At 58.6% G+C, this 17719-nt stretch overlaps 3 protein-coding genes across 4 annotated transcripts in view; 1 reads left to right on the forward strand and 2 right to left on the reverse strand.

The window, feature by feature from the left end:
* The window catches only part of SMG6 (SMG6 nonsense mediated mRNA decay factor), a 53854-nt gene extending 51121 nt beyond the window's left edge, over positions 1–2733 (reverse strand). The window contains exon 1 of one of the 2 annotated variants that reach the window (XM_053275192.1): positions 2424–2733. In XM_053275192.1, the coding sequence (XP_053131167.1) occupies positions 2424–2520 (97 nt within the window). In that variant the 5' untranslated portion in view covers positions 2521–2733. Of the gene's footprint in view, positions 1–491; positions 2121–2423 lie in introns of those variants that run through there. The other variant, XM_053275194.1, reaches the window with a different exon arrangement.
* Positions 2734–2872: 139 nt separating this feature from the next.
* On the reverse strand, positions 2873–10834 carry POLDIP2 (DNA polymerase delta interacting protein 2). Its single transcript, XM_053275196.1, has 11 exons — positions 10317–10834; positions 9353–9434; positions 8783–8880; positions 7985–8081; positions 7633–7708; positions 7391–7498; positions 6914–7050; positions 6419–6445; positions 5892–6017; positions 5157–5236; positions 2873–4763 (listed from the first exon to the last, which is right to left on the reverse strand). The coding sequence occupies exons 1-11, from the start codon at positions 10490–10492 to the stop codon at positions 4649–4651; spliced, it is 1122 nt and encodes a 373-aa protein (XP_053131171.1). The 5' UTR covers positions 10493–10834; the 3' UTR covers positions 2873–4648.
* A 275-nt stretch (positions 10835–11109) lies between these two features.
* TMEM199 (transmembrane protein 199) lies at positions 11110–16944 on the forward strand. Its single transcript, XM_053275198.1, has 6 exons — positions 11110–11385; positions 12653–12726; positions 12957–13046; positions 13372–13414; positions 14055–14167; positions 15165–16944. The coding sequence occupies exons 1-6, from the start codon at positions 11214–11216 to the stop codon at positions 15258–15260; spliced, it is 588 nt and encodes a 195-aa protein (XP_053131173.1). The 5' UTR covers positions 11110–11213; the 3' UTR covers positions 15261–16944.
* Positions 16945–17719: the final 775 nt, after the last annotated feature.

The following is a 17719-nucleotide window of genomic DNA, read 5'->3' on the forward strand; positions in this document are numbered from 1 at the left end:
AAGGCAACATTTTTTCAACTAACAAATATTTCAGTGCATGAGCTTTCATGGATTATAACTCAATTCTTCAGATAAACTTGTAACTGCCAGTGTAAAAGATGAAACTGGCCATCCAGTTTTCCTTGCTTTCACCCATTTCTTCAAATGCAGGTGAAGCTTAGTTAATGCAGGGTGAAAGCAAGGAAAGCTTGCTTAATTAATTAATTCATATGATGATGGTAATGATGATGATCTTTGTTAGCTGCCCCACAACAAATTGTTCTCTGGGTGGCTTGCAACAGAGGATTAAAACATGCAATAAAAGCACATCGTACGTTAAACCATAACAGACAACAAAGGTGAAACGTGCAGCCAAAGATGTCACTTGCTTTCCCCCCCACATCTGAGGAAGCAGGCTGTCACCTCATGCATTCAAATATTACATTCTTCTATTTCATGAGTGAAATGCTATGAAGCCCTTGCAAAGAAATAGGTGGCACTCAGAGACTAACCAGCCAGCGTGGTGTAGTGGTTAGAGTGCTGGACGAGGACCAGGGAGACCCGAGTTCAAATCCCCCTTCAGCCATGAAACCAGCTGGGTGACTCTGAGCCAGTCACTTCTCTCTCGGCCTAGCCTACTTCACAAGGTTGTTGTGAGAAAGAAACCTAAGTCTGTAGTACACTGCTCTGGGCTCCTTGAAAGAAGAGCGGGCTATAAATTGGGGAAAAAATAATAATCCATAATCCATAATATATATCGGAGGAACATGTGAGGTACACTTTCTTCAGTCCTCTGAGGAAAAGTCTCCTCCCAAAATGACTCCGAGCCAGTCGCTTCTCTCCCTCAGCCTAACCTACTTCACAGGGTTGTTGTGAGAGAAAGAAACCTAAGTCTGTAGTAGGTCTGGGCTCCTAAGTCTGGAACCTAAGTCTGGGCTCCTTGGAGGAAGAGCGGGCTATAAAATGGGGAAAAAAAATAATCCATAATAATCCACCATATATCTATCTGAGGAACATTTGAGGTACACTTTCTTCAGTCCTCTGAGGAAAAGCCTCATCCCAAAATGACTCTGGGCCAGTCGCTTCTCTCCCTCAGCCTAGCCTACTTCACAGGGTTGTTGTGAGGAGAATCCTAAGTCTGTAGTACACCAGTCTGGGCTCCTTGGAGGAAGAGCGGGATATAAAAAGGAAAAATAATAATAATCCATAATATCTATCTGAGGAACATGTGAGGTACACTTTCTTCAGTCCTCTGAGGAAAAGCCTCATCCCAAAATGACTCTGGGCCAGTCGCTTCTCTCCCTCAGCCTAGCCTACTTCACAGGGTTGTTGTGAGGAGAAACCTAAGTCTGTAGTACACCAGTCTGGGCTCCTTGGAGGAAGAGCGGGATATAAAAAGGAAAAATAATAATAATCCATAATATCTATCTGAGGAACATGTGAGGTACACTTTCTTCAGTCCTCTGAGGAAAAGCCTCCTCCCAAAATGACTCTGGGCCAGTCGCTTCTCTCCCTCAGCCTAGCCTACTTCACAGGGTTGTTGTGAGGAGAATCCTAAGTCTGTAGTACACCAGTCTGGGCTCCTTGGAGGAAGAGCGGGATATAAAAAGGAAAAATAATAATAATCCATAATATCTATCTGAGGAACATGTGAGGTACACTTTCTTCAGTCCTCTGAGGAAAAGCCTCATCCCAAAATGACTCTGGGCCAGTCACTTCTCTCCCTCAGCCGAGCCTCCCTCACAGGGTTGTTGTGAGGAGAATCCTAAGTCTGTAGTACCCGGCTCTGGGCTCCTTGGAGGAAGAGCAGGATATCAATGTAATAATAACAATAATCCACCATACGTCTATCGGAGGAGCATGTGAGGCGCCCTTTCTTCAGCCCTCTGAGGAAAAGCCCCCTCCCCAAGGTGGCTCCTGGCCCGGCCGCTTCTCTCCCTCAGCCGAGCCTCCCTCACAGGGCGGCTGTTTGGCCAGTCCGTGGCCCCGGAGAGGAGAGCCGGCCGGCGTGGCTGGGCCCCCTAGCTCAGCAGGGCCTGCCCTGGTTGGCATTTGAAGGGGAGGCCGCGTGTGAGGAGAAGAGCTTCCCCCTGAGGGAGGGAGGGGGGGCTCCGCTCTGGGAGGAAGAGCCTCTTGCTGGGGCAGCATCTCCGGCCGGGGGGGGGAACCCAGAGAGGCGCCCGCCCCCTGGGAGAAGCCGCTGCCGGCCTGGGCCGGCCGCCCTGAGCTCGGGGGACCCAGGGCCTGACTCGGGACGGGGCCGCTCCGGGACCGACGGAGGAGGAGGCGGCAGGAAAGGAGGCGCCGCAACCCGCCCGCCCGGCCCCACCACGCCTCCCTCCTTCCCTCCGGCTGCCTCAAACCCGGGAAGAAGCCGCCGCCGCCGCCGCCGCCCTCCACCGCGTGAGGCCCCGGAGCCTCGGCCCCCCGAGCCCGCCCCTCACCTGGGCCGCCGCCCCTGCCCAGCGCCGCCTCGGCCTCCAGGATCCCCCGCCTCAGCTCGGCGGCCGAGATGCGGACGCGCTCCAGCTCCGCCGCCATTTTGGCTCCCGCCGCCAGGGGCAACGGGCCGACGGCGGCCGAGAGGGGACAGCGGGCGGCGGCGGCGGCAGCAGCAGCAGCGCGCGTGCGCGAGAACTCCCGCCCCCCTCCCAGAGGGGTTTGCTCCTAGAGCGCGGTCGCAATTGTAGGCCTGTCAGCCGAAGGGGCAGGGACCTTTCCCCCCCCCCCCCCGCCCTGGCTTCTCCGAGCAGCAGCCTCCCTCAGGCACAGGGCAAGGGAGGGCCCACAGACCACCCCACACCCGGCTGGGCCGAAGCCCCGTTTTCTTTGCCCGGAGGGGAGGGATTTGAACCCTCACCCTCACCCTCCAGGGACGCCACCACACAAGAGATTCCTTCAAGGCTTTATTGGACCGCTCTTTGCTTCGTACAGTTACTTACAGGAGAAAAGCCAGCCTGGGCCACCGCCAGGGGGACAGGGGAGAGGAGGACCCCCTTCCCCTCGCCCAGGATCACCCGCCCCGAGTCTCCCGGGCTGGGCTGAAGGGGGGGCCTTGCCCCAGGGAGGCTTCTCCACCCCCCCTAACCCTAACCCTAAGCGGCTTCCAACCTCAATGCTATTGGCTTTGCTTTGGGCAGGCACCAGGACAGAGCACAGCAGCAGCATCCGGAGGGACGCCCTGGGGGGGGCTGCATGCGTCAAGCGGGTGTGGGTCTGGCTCGCGGCCCGGCCCTGGCACCACCCTGACCCTGCTCCTGCCCCTCGGCAAGGGGCGGCACCTCCAGCAGCTCAGACCCTGGCAAGGTCTCCCCCCACCCACCACCCCACGACACGCCAAGGTCCCGGGACAAGGGGCCAGCCAGGACTGGAAGGGTGACAAGGCAAGCCCAGCCCGAGAAGCAGCTCCTGCACAAGCCCGGCCCGGCTTGCCCGCTCCGCTGACCCCATTGCTTGCAGGGAGCCGCTGCCTGCGTGGACCAGGAGAATCCAGCTTCTGCCGGGGAGGACTGAGCCGCCGAGGGCTCCAGGGTCACAGTGGAGGCCACCACCCATTAGACCAAGGGGGGCAGCAGCAGAGTCACTGCAGTCGATCCGGCTTGCTCCAACCGGCAAGCGAGGCCTCCCACGCCCCCCTCACTAACAGACAAGAGCCGCCGGCAAGCAGCTCACGGAGGCCAAGAGGTGCGACACGCACCCCAGAGCCACAAGAGACCCCCAGCGTTGTCCTCACGACCCCCAGGAGGAGAGGGGATGTGTCCGACCCCAAGCTCAGGAGCTGCACCCGGTCCCGTTTTCGGACCCACTGTGAGTAAGAGGCAGGTTGGGACTGGGGTGACTGTTCAGAGAGGGCTTTTCCTCCTCCTCCTCCTCTGGTGAAAGAGCTCAGTGCCCGGCGGCTGATTAGCACACCCTCGCTTTCCTTCCCCTCCAACCCGGCCTTTTACTCCAAGCCCCCAAAGCAAACAGATCCAGCGCAAGCAAAACAGAAGGAATGGGAGGCGGGACTTGCCCAGAAGAACCTGCCCTGGATGCTGGCACTTTGGGGTCCCGGGCAGAGGGAGCAGCCGCCCCGCTCCCGCCCCTCCTCCAGTCTTCCAACTGGGGACTCTCCCTGGTGAGAGGGGAAAGGTCTGGGCTTGATGAGATCCGAGGAACAGCCAGCCCTCCCAGCTGTTGCCTACAACTCCCAGCATCCCACGCTGCAATGGTCTTGAGCTGGGCATTATGGGAGTTGCAGTCAAGGACGTCTAAGGATGCCCGGAAGGAAGCCTGAGCTGCAGGTGAGGAGGGCCTGTTTATTCGGGGCGGGTGGGTGGGGGGGATTCACATTTAAAAGGGTCCACACCATGCCTGACGGAGCCCCCTCCCTTTCCGGGCCCCATGCACAGCCAGCATCTTTGTTCGAGGCGCCCTGGCTCTGGCTCAAGGAGGAGCCACGCAGGGGAAGCAACGACGGACGCCAAGCAGTCGCCACAAGCCAGGTTGAGGAGTCCCAAAACAAAGACCCGTTTTTAACCACGGTTAAAAGGAGAGGGTTCCAAATGTGGGGTTTGGGGGGGGGTTGGTTTTTTTTGCTTTTTGTTCTAAAGAGCTCCAGTCCCAGCCCTGGAGGGAAGAAGCGGGCCGTGGAGGTCTGGGGAGCAGGGCTCCTGTCCCGAGGGCGGCTCTACCAGTGGAGACCGGAAGGGGGCGTCTTCTCGTCCTTATTGCTCTCCAGAGAGAAGGGTGGGATCCGGACGTCGAAGTGGGAGCCATCGGGCCGCTCAAAGCGGAAAGTGCCCCTAAGGGGGGGGAAGCAGAGGTCAGAGGGAGGGGTGAGCCAACAGCAGGGGCAGGCCACTCTTCACTCCCAGAGGTTGTCCGAGAGGATCTCTGCGTCTTGGCGTTGCCCAGAGAAGGTCACGAGGGCCGTTATATTCCAGCTCGGGGTGAAGAGGCAAGTCAGAAGGGGCCCTCTTTTGCAAGCATAAAAAGAAGCGAAGTGAAAAGGGCCTAGGAGCAGGGAGAGCCTTGGGAGCTCAGGACGGTCCACACCAACTGGCGGAGGCTCTCCAGGGCTTCGGGCCCCAGCCCTGCCTGGAGAAGCTGCCGCCGCCACCAGGGGCTGGACCTTGGCCCCAAGGCAGTCCTCTGGTCCCAGGCTCGGGGGGACGCGGGGCCCGCCAGCCCCTTACCACATATGGCCGCTGGAGGCTTGTAGCGAGACGTGGCTGCTGTACTGGAAGGCGGGCTGCTCTTTGGACAAGACCGGCTCCTGCGGAGAGGAAAGGCGTGGGGGTCAGTCCCGCCCGCTTCGTAACTGCAGAGGCAGACGCAGCGAGATCTTGTGCGGCGGTGGGAGGGAGCGTACGGTCAGAGTCTACGGTGGGCTTCCCAGGGCTGGGAAAGACGCAGACCCCTGCTGACTGAGGCACCTTTTAAACAGGGTGGTCCCCTTGTGTTTCGCAGGGGCAGAGCAACTGGCCCTCTCCAGCCCCAGCACAGCATCCCTCCAGTGGTGGCTGTTGCTGGTGTCTACCTTAGGTTTCTTTTTAGACTGTGAGCCCTGTGGAGACTAGAGCCTTCTTTAGTCATTCCTGTTTTTCTATGTAACGCGCTTTCAGAACTTTTGTCAAAAAACAGTCTGGCTGGTTCTAGTGTATGTTTCGTTTCTTGTCCGGGTCTTGGACCCCAGTAAAGGAAACGGATGAATGCGGATGGACTGACATCCGCCGTGTCCCCCACGCGGCTGCCCCATGAGAGAGTCGCCCTCCCTGGCTCCCCAGCTCAGCCCCCTGGAAGGTGAACTCAAGCTGCTCTGGGTGCGGAAGACCCACACGTGTGCAGGTCAGAGCACAGGAGCCTGTGGGGCCACCCCAGCCCCCAACCGGCTCCCTGCCTGGGACCAGCGGAGGCCCCTTTCCACTTACGCGGCCCACGACTCCCCGGCCACGGACCGTCTCCAGGGTGCCGGACAAGCTGAAGATCCGCCAGTGCCGCTCTCGGAGCTGCACGACTTCGTGGTCGAGGTTCTCCAAGCGGACACAGTAACGCCACTGCACGGAAGAGAAAGAGGAGGAGGAGGAGAGCTGGGCTGGTGGTTCAAAGCAGGACTGGTCCCCTCAGCTGAGCAGGGTCCCCCCCGGTTGCATTTGAATGGGAGGAGACGGGAAATGTGAGCAGCACTGTCAGATCTTCCCCCTCAGGGGAGGGAGCTGCTCTGGGAAGAGCACCCAGCTCCCTGGTGGCAGCATCTCCAAGAGAGGAGGGCTGCCAGTCTGGGAAGACGAGACAGACGGCGGCTCCCTCAGTCCCTACGAGGAGGAGAGATGCAGCAGCGGAGCGCAAGCCAAGGGCAGAGCGGGCCAAGGCTTCTCGGCGGCAGGGCCAGGGACCCTTGGGACTCCCCTCCTCAGGCCCCTGTCGGCACAGAAGTACCCCCCAGCCAAGCACTCACCCAGTAGACATGGGAATTCTGGGCTTCCTGTTGAGAGAGAGAGAGAGAAGGGAGGACAGTCAGGTCACCGGCTCAGGCCAGCAGTCCTCAGAGGTCGGCCACAATGACCTGTCACCCAGCAGACCTGTCCCCAAGGAGTCCTCCGAGACCGTGTCTGACCCCGTGCCGATACAGCCGGGTGTTACGAGGGGCATTAACATGAAGGCGAGTGAGCATGAATGAAGGAGGACCAGCGGCCAGGCCCAACAGGCGGTTTGAGCGGTGATCGGGCAACAAGAGCCTCCCTGCCTGTGAAGTGACCGTGGCCTGATCAGAGTATCGCCCCCAGTCCTGAGCTAGGTGGCTCAGGCAGCAAAGTCTCGTCCCAAGACTGAGTTGGGGGGGGGGGGGAGACACGGACCAGAGCGCCGACTCCGTCTGTCAACTCCCCGTGTTCTAGCCAGGCAGGGAGTGGTCAGGAGAGAAGCAGCTTCGCGGCCGGCTTCCCGCACCTACCCGCATGCCCATGTAGAAGGGGATGACGGTCACCCGGATGTTGTCGGTGGTTTCTCGGTGCACATCGGAGAGCTCCAGCCAGGGGTGGTTCTTCTCCTGCCAGGCACACAGGGTGTCCCTTGCCACAAAGGGAGGAACTGGAAACAGAAGTCCCAGGGAGGCGCTTTCAGCAGAGGGGGCGTTCAGCTGCCACCCAGGCGCACCCCTGCTCCCACGGAGGACAGCACCAGCCCTCTTTCCCGGCCCAGCAGGCTCTCCGAGTCGGGGCCGGGCTCCGCAGAAGGCAGCGTTCCTTTGCTCTCACTTGGCAGGAGCAGTGACCTCCTCCTCCATGGCCGCCCGCCTGCCTGCCACAAAGGGGGCACATCAACAGTGACACACATACCCCCCCCCCCAGCCCCGTTCCAGCCATCCTGCCTTTCGACGCCATTGTTTACAACACAGCTCTGACGGGCCTTCCCCAAAGCCCCGGATTACCTTTCGTCTGATCGTACATGAGAAACCGTTCAAACAGCTCATGCTGGATGGGCACCTGGTCAGTGGATGTATACGGCAGGATGTCTTCGTGGCTGACGTAGTCAAGCCCTGGGAAAGAGTCTTAAGTCAAGCGCATACACAGACCATCCACACTGGCAGGAACATGGCAGTCCAGCAGGGAGGGGCCGGCTAGAGACACCAGGACCCGAGAGAGAGAGAGAGAGACAGGCCCCAGGCCTCACCTGGGATTGCATAGAGGGCTCTGCTGTCGTCATGGTTGGCTAAGAAAGTCACGGCTTCTGTCTGCGATCTCTGCGACTGAGGGAGGAGAAGAAGCACTTGAGGAGCACAAAACAGTATCCCATGTCAGACTCACGGCCGCCAGCATTTTCTCTTTAGCTTCCCTCCAGTGTTCCGTCTCCACCACACTGCTGGGCTGAATTTTGAAAATGGATCCACAAGTCAATCCGAACACAAGCAGCAAAGAGACTAACGGGAGGAGGAGGAGGAGGAGGGGAGGGCTCCTGCATATCCTGGCACTCTTCCCCACTCCCAGCAACGCCCCCCAGGCAAGAGGAAGACTGGAACACTTACTATATGTGGACAGTCACGAGCATCTATTAGCACCTGGTAGTACGTGTGTGTCTTGCCCTTCACCTCTTTGGATCCGTGGCTGGCTGCATTCTCACCCCTGGGCCAAGAGAAACACCTTTCAGAAGCTCTCCTCCTAACCCACCCTGCGGCTATCTCTGCCAGATCACTTTCTCATGCTGAACAGGTTATGCCCAGTTTATCTCATAGGCCCAGCATTCAGTTTCCGGAGAGACGAGCCTTTCATTGGAAAAGCAAGTTTCCAGGCATCCTGACGGCTGCCAAGATTGGCTTCCCAGTGTGCTGATAGTTGCATGCAGAGAGCGGCTGGGAAAGAGGCACACACAGAGTGAGCCCACCAGTCAGCCATGATTTGTGGTTGTCCTCCATCTGCTCTGATTGTTTCCTGGCACACAGGCAGAAGGCTGAAGGGAGAGGCCTGGTCTGGGCCGCAGTGGGAGCCCTGGTCTGCAACGGCTGCGGAAGAATGCCTGCCCCTTCTGAACCTGCTCAGAAATGGCAGCGGAAAGGAGACCTCTGCGGGGGGAGGAGATCCGGGTGGTGCTGGGTGTCCTGCTCACCCGAGGGCTGGGGGCATGGCCGCTGGCCAGTGGGTTGGTAGATGCCTGCTCCTCTGTTACTTGCCCTGAATTCTCCCCAGTTCCACCAGTCAGCAAGCACGCGCCATCTGCTTCACAGGGCCTTAAGACTCTCCCATCTGGAGCCACGGAAAGGTCCCCTGCGCTCGAAAGAAGAGCGACCACCTCCCAGTCTCCTGGCTGTTTCTGAGCAGAGGCTTACTTTTCAGGCACGGGAGAAGCAACGTCTCGGTCGTACAGTCTGGCTTGCCAAGGAAAGAGGACGATGCCCCGGTACCCAAAGACGCTGTGGAGAAATAACTGAAAGAGGAGGGGAGGAGAAGGAGGAGGAGGCCAGAGCAAGTCAGTGGAAGGGAAATAAAACACAAAGCAAAACATGCTCCAACTCCACAGTGAGGGGAAAATGGCGATGGACTTTGCGGGGGGAGGAGGAGGAAGGCAGCTCTGCTTCGGCTCACGGCTGCAAGTTTAGTCTAGAGCCTAAGAGCCTCCAGAAGAACGAAGGAGCAGCCCTGCTGCTGGATCAGGCCTCTCAAGGAGGACTACGGAGTCCAGCACCCTGTTCCCTACAGTGCCCCCCCCCCAGATGCCCCCTCTGGGAAGCCCCCAAGCAGGAGAGGAAGGCAGGCCCCCTCTCTCTCCTGCTGTGGCTCCCCTAAATCCAACTGGGATTCCGAGGCATCCTGCCTCTCAGTCTGGAGGGAGCATATGACACCCCCCCAGCAACAACCCACCAATGTCTCCCCCAGCTGCAAAACACACCACAACTCACCTGCCCTGTCTCGTATTTGCCATGCTGCTTTGGCACTTCGAAGACGCCCACTGTCTCCAACACTTTACCTTCAGGACGGTTCCTAGGATGGGGATACAAAGAGCAGAATGATGTTAGATCACCCAGTATATCAGCCAGTGGGGACAAGAGGCTAAATTGGGGGTGGCCTGGTTGCATTTGGTCTGCCCTGGTTGCATTTGAATAGGAGGCTACCTCTGTGAGCACTGGAAGAAATCCCCCTGAGGGAATGGGGCCGTTCTGGGAAGAGCACCTGCCTGCTTGCATGCAGGTGGTCCCAAGTTCCCTCCCTGGCAGCATCTCCAAGATAGGGCTGAGAGAGACCCCCTCCCCTGCCTGCAACCTTGGAGAAGCCGCTGCCAGCCTGGGTAGACAATCCTGAGCTAGATGGACCAAAGGTCTGACTCAATACATGGCAGCTCTCTCTATTCCTATGACCCACCACTTTGAAAGATGCCTCTTTGGCCAAACAGCAGTGATAACACACAGGTTTTATTTTAAACATTGCAGGAGGAATGAGGAGACGGTCCCCTCTCCACAAGGAGCACCACTTTAAAAACATACAGGCAAGGGAGGCTGCAAAGCTTTTGTGGTTCCGCTAAGAAGAGAATCAACCAATCACTCCAGCTGCTTTTGAACTACAACTCCCCTCTTCCCCAGCCACCCTGGCCCACAGACAAGGAAGATGGGAGCTACAGTTTCCACACGTCCTGCAGGAGGACCCAGCTTGCCCCTCTTCTGCTGCTACTACATCAACAGGGCTGCAGAAATCCACTAGCCTACTAGTCTGTGACGAGTGAAAAGTGATGCCTGACGAGTGAGAAAAGCTCTTGATGTGCAAGGTACCCGCGCAGCTGGAGAAGCACCATATTTTGCCTGGCTGATAGACCGGCAGCCCAAGCGCCCACCCCCCCCCCCCCCGTTCCCCGCCCCACGGGACCCTCACCGCGAGGAAAAGAGCCGTCTCGGGGGCGGACCCGGCGGACCCAGCCTCAGCCAGGCCACCCCTCCGGCCGCGCCCCGCTCCCGCCCGCCCCACGGCAGGGAGGCCGAGGCCCTGGCCCGGCTCAGCGCCGCCAACGCCAATTGCCGGCCTCGCGCCGCCGCCGCCGCCGCCGCCATTCCGCCACGGAGGGGTTCAGCCAGGCCCACCGCGGCCCCCCACAATGCCCCGCGCGCCGCCGCGTCCCAGCAAGCCCCGCGCGGCCGCTCAGTCCAACCAGCGCACCAGGCTGGTCTCCCAGGCAGGCGCGAGAGCCCACGGCTCGGGGGCGGGACTTCCGGCTTGGCACGGGACAGCCGCACTTCTGCCCTTTCCCCCCCCGCGCGCCGGAAGTGACGGAAGAAGCGCGCCTCCCCCTCGCCGCAGCGCGGCCCGGTGTCGTTCTTTCCTGCGCGGCCCGCCAGTCTCCTTCCCCAGCGCGGCCGGGGAATGAGTGTCCACCCCAGCAGGCTGCTTCCTGGTCCGGGAGTAGGCCGCCTGGCGTTGAACTACCGCTCCCATCATGCCCGGCCCCAGGGACACTGCGGCGGGGCCAGACGGGAGTTGTAGTTCCGCCCCCGCGGGCGAGCCGAGCCCGGAGCCGGAGGGATTCCCCCCCTCTGCGGTGCTCCGGGTCTGGATGGACCACACCTCCCATCCTCCGTAGTAGCCGCCGTTGCGGCTGCTGGGCTGGCAGTGATGGGAGTTGGAGTCCAGCCGCCGCCTCTGGAGCGCCGGAGGGTGGGTGGGGGGGGGACCTCGGGACTCCAGCCCCTGTCTTGATCTCTAGCGCCTTCTTAGCTCTATGGCGGGAAGCCCGGCCCCCCGCGCCGTCACGTGACCCGCGCCGGCTGCCCCAAGATGGCGGCCTCCCTCCGCGTCGGGGCGCCGTTCCGCCGCGCTGCGGCCCGCTCCGAGGCCGGGCGGCTCCCGCCGGAGCTGCAGGCCGAGCTGGAGGCGGCCCTGGCCGGGGAGGACCCCCGCCTCTCCTTCGCCCTCCTCCGGAGGCTCCACCAAGCCCGGCGCGAGGCCGGTAAGCGGAACCCCGGCAGGCCGCTGCAGCAGCGCCTCCCTCCGCCTCGGCTCCCTCGCCCAGCCCGGCTGGTGGGGCCTTGAGAAAGAACATATGGGGGCGGGGGGGGGCAGACTCTAAAGCAGTGAGTCTCAAACTTGGGTCCTCAGGTTTTCTTGGACTCCAACTCCCATAATCCCCAGCCTCAGCGGCCTTTGGTTGGGGATTATGGGAGTTGGAGTCCAAGAACACCCAAGTTTGAGACTTACTGCTCTAAAGCCTGGCAGGAGTCAGGAGCAGCCATTTCCCTCACTCCGGCACCCAAGAGAGGCGCGTAGGAAGCGGGGCTGTGGCTGTAACTGAACGAAAGGGCTCCGGCCCGAGGAGGGCCCCCCCCAGCTCCACCCCTCCCCATTTTCTATTTCCTTCATTATCTCCCCCACTCCGAGGCGGGGCCGCCAGAGAGGGGTGCACACGGCCCCCTTCTCCCCCAGCTACCCCCTTGGCTGGCCAGGAAGGATCCAGCCTGCTCCCCTATATTATCTGGGGACGACTCCTCTGCATTCTCAGCGTTTGCTTGGTCGGCAGAGGACGCTAGGCTCAGGCCTCAGCACTCCCTCCAGGTAGGGCTGGGAGGGGCCCCGGTGGAAAGCCGCCGCTGCCCCCAGTGAATGTAGACGAGGCACTTCTACTTACGCAGCCCTGTAAAGCAGGGATTCTCAGTGTTGGGTCCCCAGATGTTATTGGACTTCAGCTCCCATAATCCCCAGCCAAAGGCCACTGGGGCTGGGGATTATGGGATTTGAAGTCCAGAAACATCTGAGGGCCCAACCTTGAGAATCCTTGCTGTAAAGGACCAGAAGTGTTGATGGCACTGTCTAGGTTACAGGTATGCTTTCAAGTTCAGCTGCTCTTCAACTTGTTCTTATTGTTAAACAAGCTTTGCAAACAAAAGCGCTCAAAATGATGTGTCCCTCCACGGTTGCAAATGGAGCAGACTTCATCCTGCATCCTTTTGCTCAATTCCGATTCCAGTGGCACCATATTAACAGTTTATTGGTGGCTTTCAATAGTTCTTCAGTTGCATTTCTCCTTATTTTATCTCACCCCCAGTTGCTGTTCTGTGCTTGTTATGCATAATGTATCCTCACCTTCTTATTCCATTCTCAAACTTCAATTTGTGTGTTGCGTTCTTTCCTTTTTGATCATTAGCATATTCTGTCCCTGGTTCTTTGACTTCTTTGAGCCAGAAGTTGTACTGAAGCTCTTTTCCTTCCCCTGCTCTTAGGTTCTCAAGAATTTCTTCATGAGCTGCTGGAAGATAGTGAAATCTTCCTTCCTGAAGCGAGGAAGCCTCCCAGGGTTTGTATCAAGCATTGCTTTGTATTTACAAAAGTTTCTGCAAATGAATGTATGGAGTGGCAGATAACTTGGCAATTTCTGCAGTGTAAAAAGCCTTGCTTGAAAGAGTGAGTTCAGTCCCTGAATGTACTGATTCCCAATGAAGCATGTCCCTTTGCAAGCCCAGAAAAATATTCAGAATCAAACCAAAGTCCTCCTAGTTTCATTTTATCTTTTTGTATCTGTTTCAGAATCCAGAGTTAGTGGCCCGGCTGGAGAAGATAAAGGCTCAGTTAGCCAATGAGGAGTACAAGCGGATGACGAGAAACATCAACTGCCAGGTCAGAGGGGAGGAAAGCTGGTTTTGGGTTAGTAAGCGTGAAATGCCCCCTTTGCTAAGCAGGGTCTGCCTTGCTTGCGTTGGGGTTGGTGACTAGATGTTTGGGGATGGGCCATAGCTCAGTGGAAGAGCATCTGCATGCTTGCACGCAGAAGGTCCCAGGGTCAATCTCCGGTATCTCCAGGGAGGGCTGTGGAAACATGGGCATCTGTTTCTGTGCTATAGTTGGTAAGACAGGATGGCATCTTGGTCCTGAAGTTAACTGGATTGTCAAGCAGAACATGGTGAACTGTCAGAAACGATTAAATTCTCCTTTTTCTTTCTAGGAGGGGAATCGATTTGGCACTCTGGCTGTTATGGGAAGGCAAGGTACGTTCCTGTCATCACACCTGGGCAGTCAGATACTTGCAGGGCGTAGGCTAAGAAGGACAGGTGCAAAACAGCGGCATATTTTCAGAGAGGCGGTTTCTTTTTCCTCCCTCATTCAAATAGCAGCATTTGGTGAATTAAAACTCCGACACATATGCAGCAGTTCTCCAGGGTTTCGGGCAGGAGGCTTTCCCTGGAGATGCTGCCTCCAGGGACTGAACCAGAGGCCTCACGGGTCTGTAGCCTTCTGCTTCTCACCGCCAAGGCCAGGGGTGTCAGGTTGTGGCCCTCCAGCTGTTGCTAGCCTACGGCTCCCATCCTCCCCAGTCACAGTGGACAGGACAGTAGCCTGGAACTTAACCCTAACCCACGGATTTCCACTGCCCCATTTATTTGGTATTCATGGTTCCTGTATCTGCGGTAGTGGCAGAGAACAGAACCCCCGCAAAAACGGAGGCTCTCTTGTGTAGCAGGAGGTAGCTGCAGCACAGGCAGAAGGCGGAACAGTTGTTGTTGACAAAGCTCCTTTTAGAAAGTGGGGTTGCTTTCTTAGGACTTCAGTGTGAAGGATTTCCCTGGCAGGGTCACAGCGAATGCCACCTCTGGGCCCAGCGTCCTACAGCCTGTCTCCCTTCTCCAGTCAGGTCCTCGAAAGCCCTGGTCGTCACGATACTCAACTTCATTGTCACTGTAGCAGCCACGTTTGCCTGCACCTACCTGGGCAGCCAGTACGTCTTCACCGAAATGGCCGCGGTGAGTGGCAGCGGGGCAGGTCTGGTGCTCTGCCTGTTGTTTTTTTCTGACAGTGAGTCTTGAAACGTCTGTAATTCATCAGCCGTTAAAAGTTAGCAGAAACGAAAGAGCAGCGGATGTAGATAAAGAAAACCTGAGACTGTATTGCTCACGTTTATACTAGGAACAGTGGTTGACATGTGCAGGAACCTAAGAACCTAAGAGAGCCAGCGTGGTGTGGTGGTTAGAGTGCTGGACTAGGACCGGGGAGACCCGAGTTCAAATCCCCCTTCAGCCATGATCCTTGCTGGGTGACTCTGGGCCAGTCACTTCTCTCTCAGCCTAACCTACTTCACAGGGTTGTTGTGAAAGAGAAACTCAAGTATGTAGCACACCGCTCTGGGCTCCTTGGAGGAAGAGCGGGATATAAATGTAATAATAATAATAAGAAGAAGAAGAAGAAGAAGAGGCCTTGTACCAATTCTGGCCCTTGGTCCATCTAGCTCAGTATTGTCTACACTGACTGGCAGCAGCTCAGGCAGGGGTCTTTCTAGCTCTACCCGGAGATGGTGCTGCTGGGGATTGAACCTGGGACGTTCTGCGTGCAGAGAAGACACTCTTAACTCTGAGCGATGGCCCCGTCCCCAAGTAAACGTAGGCCTAGGAAGCTCCCTTCTACCGAGACAGGCCACTGGTCTGCCTATGGCTTGGTATTGCCTGCACTGGCAGTGGATTCTCCAGGGTTTCAGGCGGAGGCCTCCCTTCTTTGCTGGGGAAGGGAAGGGTGTCTTCAACTGCCCCTTCCCCACCGCACGGGTGGGGAGGTTCTGTGGGGCCCCCTCCTCTCGCTGCCCTGCTGCGTCCTCGCTCTGCCTGTCAGCCAGAAGCAAGGGCGCAGACCCAGCTATCCCACCAGGGCCGAAGGGGAACCGGGCGTCCCGGCAGGCTTTGAGCCCAAGTCACCCGGGAGCCACCCAGGAGATAAAACTGACTCCCTTCCCTCCCTGCCTCCCTCCAGCGGGTGCTGTCGGCTGTGATCGTGGCCTCTGTGGTCGGTTTGGCGGAACTGTACGTGATGGTGCGGACTCTCGAAGGGGAACTCGGGGAGCTGTAGCCAGGGGGCTTCTCCCAGCTGGACTGCCAGAGCTCTTTCTGGACCGGTTTCTCCGCTCGCCCTCCTCCTCCTGCTGCTGCTGCTGCTGATCAGAGAGCCAAAGAGCTGCGGCAAGCGAGCAGGCAATCTGTGAATCGTAGTAAGCACCGAGGACGAAGGGGGCCCCCCTCTGACACACACACACACACACCCCCGCCACCCACGGATGCTGGCCATAGGCAAACCAACCGCAGCAGGCCGAGACGGCTCCTTCCGCTTCTCCCCCAACCCCGCCTTGCCTCTCGGGATGCTCTTTTCTCCTTTCCCTTGGGTGGATCCGTTCCATCCTTCGGAACGCTCTGCGGAGTGGGAGGGGGGACTCGGGGCGGCGCATCAGAAGCCCGGACTTGTTGCTGGAAGCCGCACTTTTCTTGGACGGGTGTGTGTGTGTGTGTGTGTGTGTGTGCTCGCGTCCCTCCTAGCTGGGCTATTCTAGCGGTGACACTGCAGAGGGGTTGGGAGAAGCGTCCAGCCAGCTGCCAAGCTGTGAGAATTGGCCCTAATTGAGGGAGGGAGGGGGGGAAGCCATTGTGTGCTGGCCTGTTTCGGAGGGCGGGGGACGTGCTTCTCCTCCACCCTCGGAAGGGTGCTGGGCGCATGATGTGGCGTGGCCACCTTGTTCCCTGCTGTTGACTTCCACTCCCAGCATCCTCCGCTGCAGTGGCCTTTGGCAGGGGGTGATGGGAGTTGTGCTTCACCACCTCCGGGATCAGGGCCAGCACAGGGAGCCTTCCCTACCTCTTCCTGTGATGCTGCCGCCCTGTGTGTGTCTCCAGAGAGGGCCCACCACAGGGCGGGGCCTGGCTGGCTGCTCCTCCCACCCACGAGAGCCCGTCCATCCCCTGGAGCAGCCGACTCCCTCTCCGGCGGCGGGGGGGGGGGGGAAGTCCTTGAGCTCTGGCGGGAGGGGAGCGTCCTTTTCCTTGCGTTGGGGCTGGGTCCATTTGCCCCCCCACCCACCCGCCGCCGCCTCCTCCTCTCTAGGGATGGACTTCTACCGTCTGCAATAAACGACCTTGCCCAAAGCCGTCCCTGAGTGTGGCTTCAGTCCGGGGGGGACGGGCTGGAACGTTGGGTTTCTCGGGTGTCTTGCTGGTGCCAGCGGCGCGGGGCGCCTGCCTCCTCCTCCTCCTCCTCCAGCTCTCCTAGGAAGCTGCCTTCTACTGAGTCGGGTCCTTCCCCACCCGCCCCCATCTCAGTATTGCCTGTACCAGAGGGTAGGCCCGCTTGGGCCCTCCTGCCGTTGCTGAACTTGACTGAATTGTGGCTGGGAATGATGGGAGTTGTAGTTCAGCAACAGCGGGAGGGCCAAACCTGCCTGCCCCAGGCCCCTCTCCCAGCTGTGCTTGGACTACAACTCCCATCATCGCCAGCCACAGTCAAGCGAGTGCAAGATGCAAGTTCAGCCCAAGTGGGCTGAGCAGGCGTCTTCTCCGCCTGGAGGGCCCACCTAGCCACGGGGGTGCTCTGGGTTCAAAGGCACGCTCCTTATCTCACATATTTCCAGGCCTCCCAAAACTTGCGTCTCTGGGCGGTTTACCATTGAAATCATTTCAATATTAAAAACATTGACGTTCAAATCATTTACAACCAGCATTCAACGTTTAAAGCATCCTCAATCTAATTAAAAGCCTGGGGGGATAAATGTGTCTCCGGTGCCTTTTAAAAAGCTGTCAGAGATGGGGAGGCTCTTATTTCACTAGGGAGCCCCTTCCACAGCCCAGGGGCCGCAACGGAGAAGGCCCGTCCCTGAGTGGCCGCCAGCCGAGCCGCAGGCAACCGTAGATGTCCCTTCTGAAGCTGCAGCCAAGGATTATCACGTTGCTGGCCTGCCTCTGGTGCGAGCAGGAAGCCTGAACAGTGAGACTACGCGGTTTGGGGGTTATAGAACTATTCCGTCCCTTTGCCTGGGAGGGGTTTAGCCGTGGGCACCGTTCCAGGGCTCTCCCCAGGGCTGATTAATGTTCTGATGTCCGCTAAGCCCTCACCGATATTAATATTGTCGCTACATGCAAATCCAGCTGGGAGAACCTGGCCATCACCGGGATTAGGTGATGTAGCGCAATCATCCGCAGATCCACCCAGAGATTAAGGTATTTTTTCGGGCAGATTAGGGGGCATTACCAGTGATTGTGGGCTATCGGCTCCCCCCTCCCGCCTGCCATGGTGCTGGAGAGGCCTGTAGACCTTCCCGGCTCTCAGCGCTTCCCAGAAATGAAAGTGATCAGGCTAAGCTTGTGAGGGCATCACAAATCTTTTATTGAAGTTACAAGGGGAGGGAGGGGGTGCAGGGGAAAGGCCCGCAGATTAATTCGACAAGGTGAGTTTGAGGCAGGGGGTTGCAGTTTTAATCTTTGGTCTCCGAGCAGGAGACGTCCGTCTGCTGACTTAGACCCTCGGGCCATCTCGCCCCGGATCGC

This window comes from Hemicordylus capensis, chromosome 12, assembly GCF_027244095.1.
Source record: "Hemicordylus capensis ecotype Gifberg chromosome 12, rHemCap1.1.pri, whole genome shotgun sequence".
NCBI lineage: Eukaryota > Metazoa > Chordata > Lepidosauria > Squamata > Cordylidae > Hemicordylus > Hemicordylus capensis.

Excerpts from the sequence above, each read along its gene's own strand:
- TMEM199 (XM_053275198.1), top strand. The coding sequence starts at position 11,214 with ATGGCGGCCTCCCTCCGCGTCGGGGCGCCGTTCCGCCGCGCTGCGGCC. Across the intron at positions 13,415-14,054 it reads GGCTGTTATGGGAAGGCAAG|TCAGGTCCTCGAAAGCCCTG; the intron begins GTACGTTCCTGT and ends TCCCTTCTCCAG. Across the intron at positions 14,168-15,164 it reads TCTTCACCGAAATGGCCGCG|CGGGTGCTGTCGGCTGTGAT; the intron begins GTGAGTGGCAGC and ends GCCTCCCTCCAG.
- POLDIP2 (XM_053275196.1), bottom strand. The coding sequence starts at position 10,492 with ATGGCGGCGGCGGCGGCGGCGGCGCGAGGCCGGCAATTGGCGTTGGCG. Across the intron at positions 6,018-6,418 it reads AGAATTCCCATGTCTACTGG|TGGCGTTACTGTGTCCGCTT; the intron begins GTGAGTGCTTGG and ends TCTTCCGTGCAG. Across the intron at positions 5,237-5,891 it reads GCCGGGGAGTCGTGGGCCGC|GAGCCGGTCTTGTCCAAAGA; the intron begins GTAAGTGGAAAG and ends TCCTCTCCGCAG.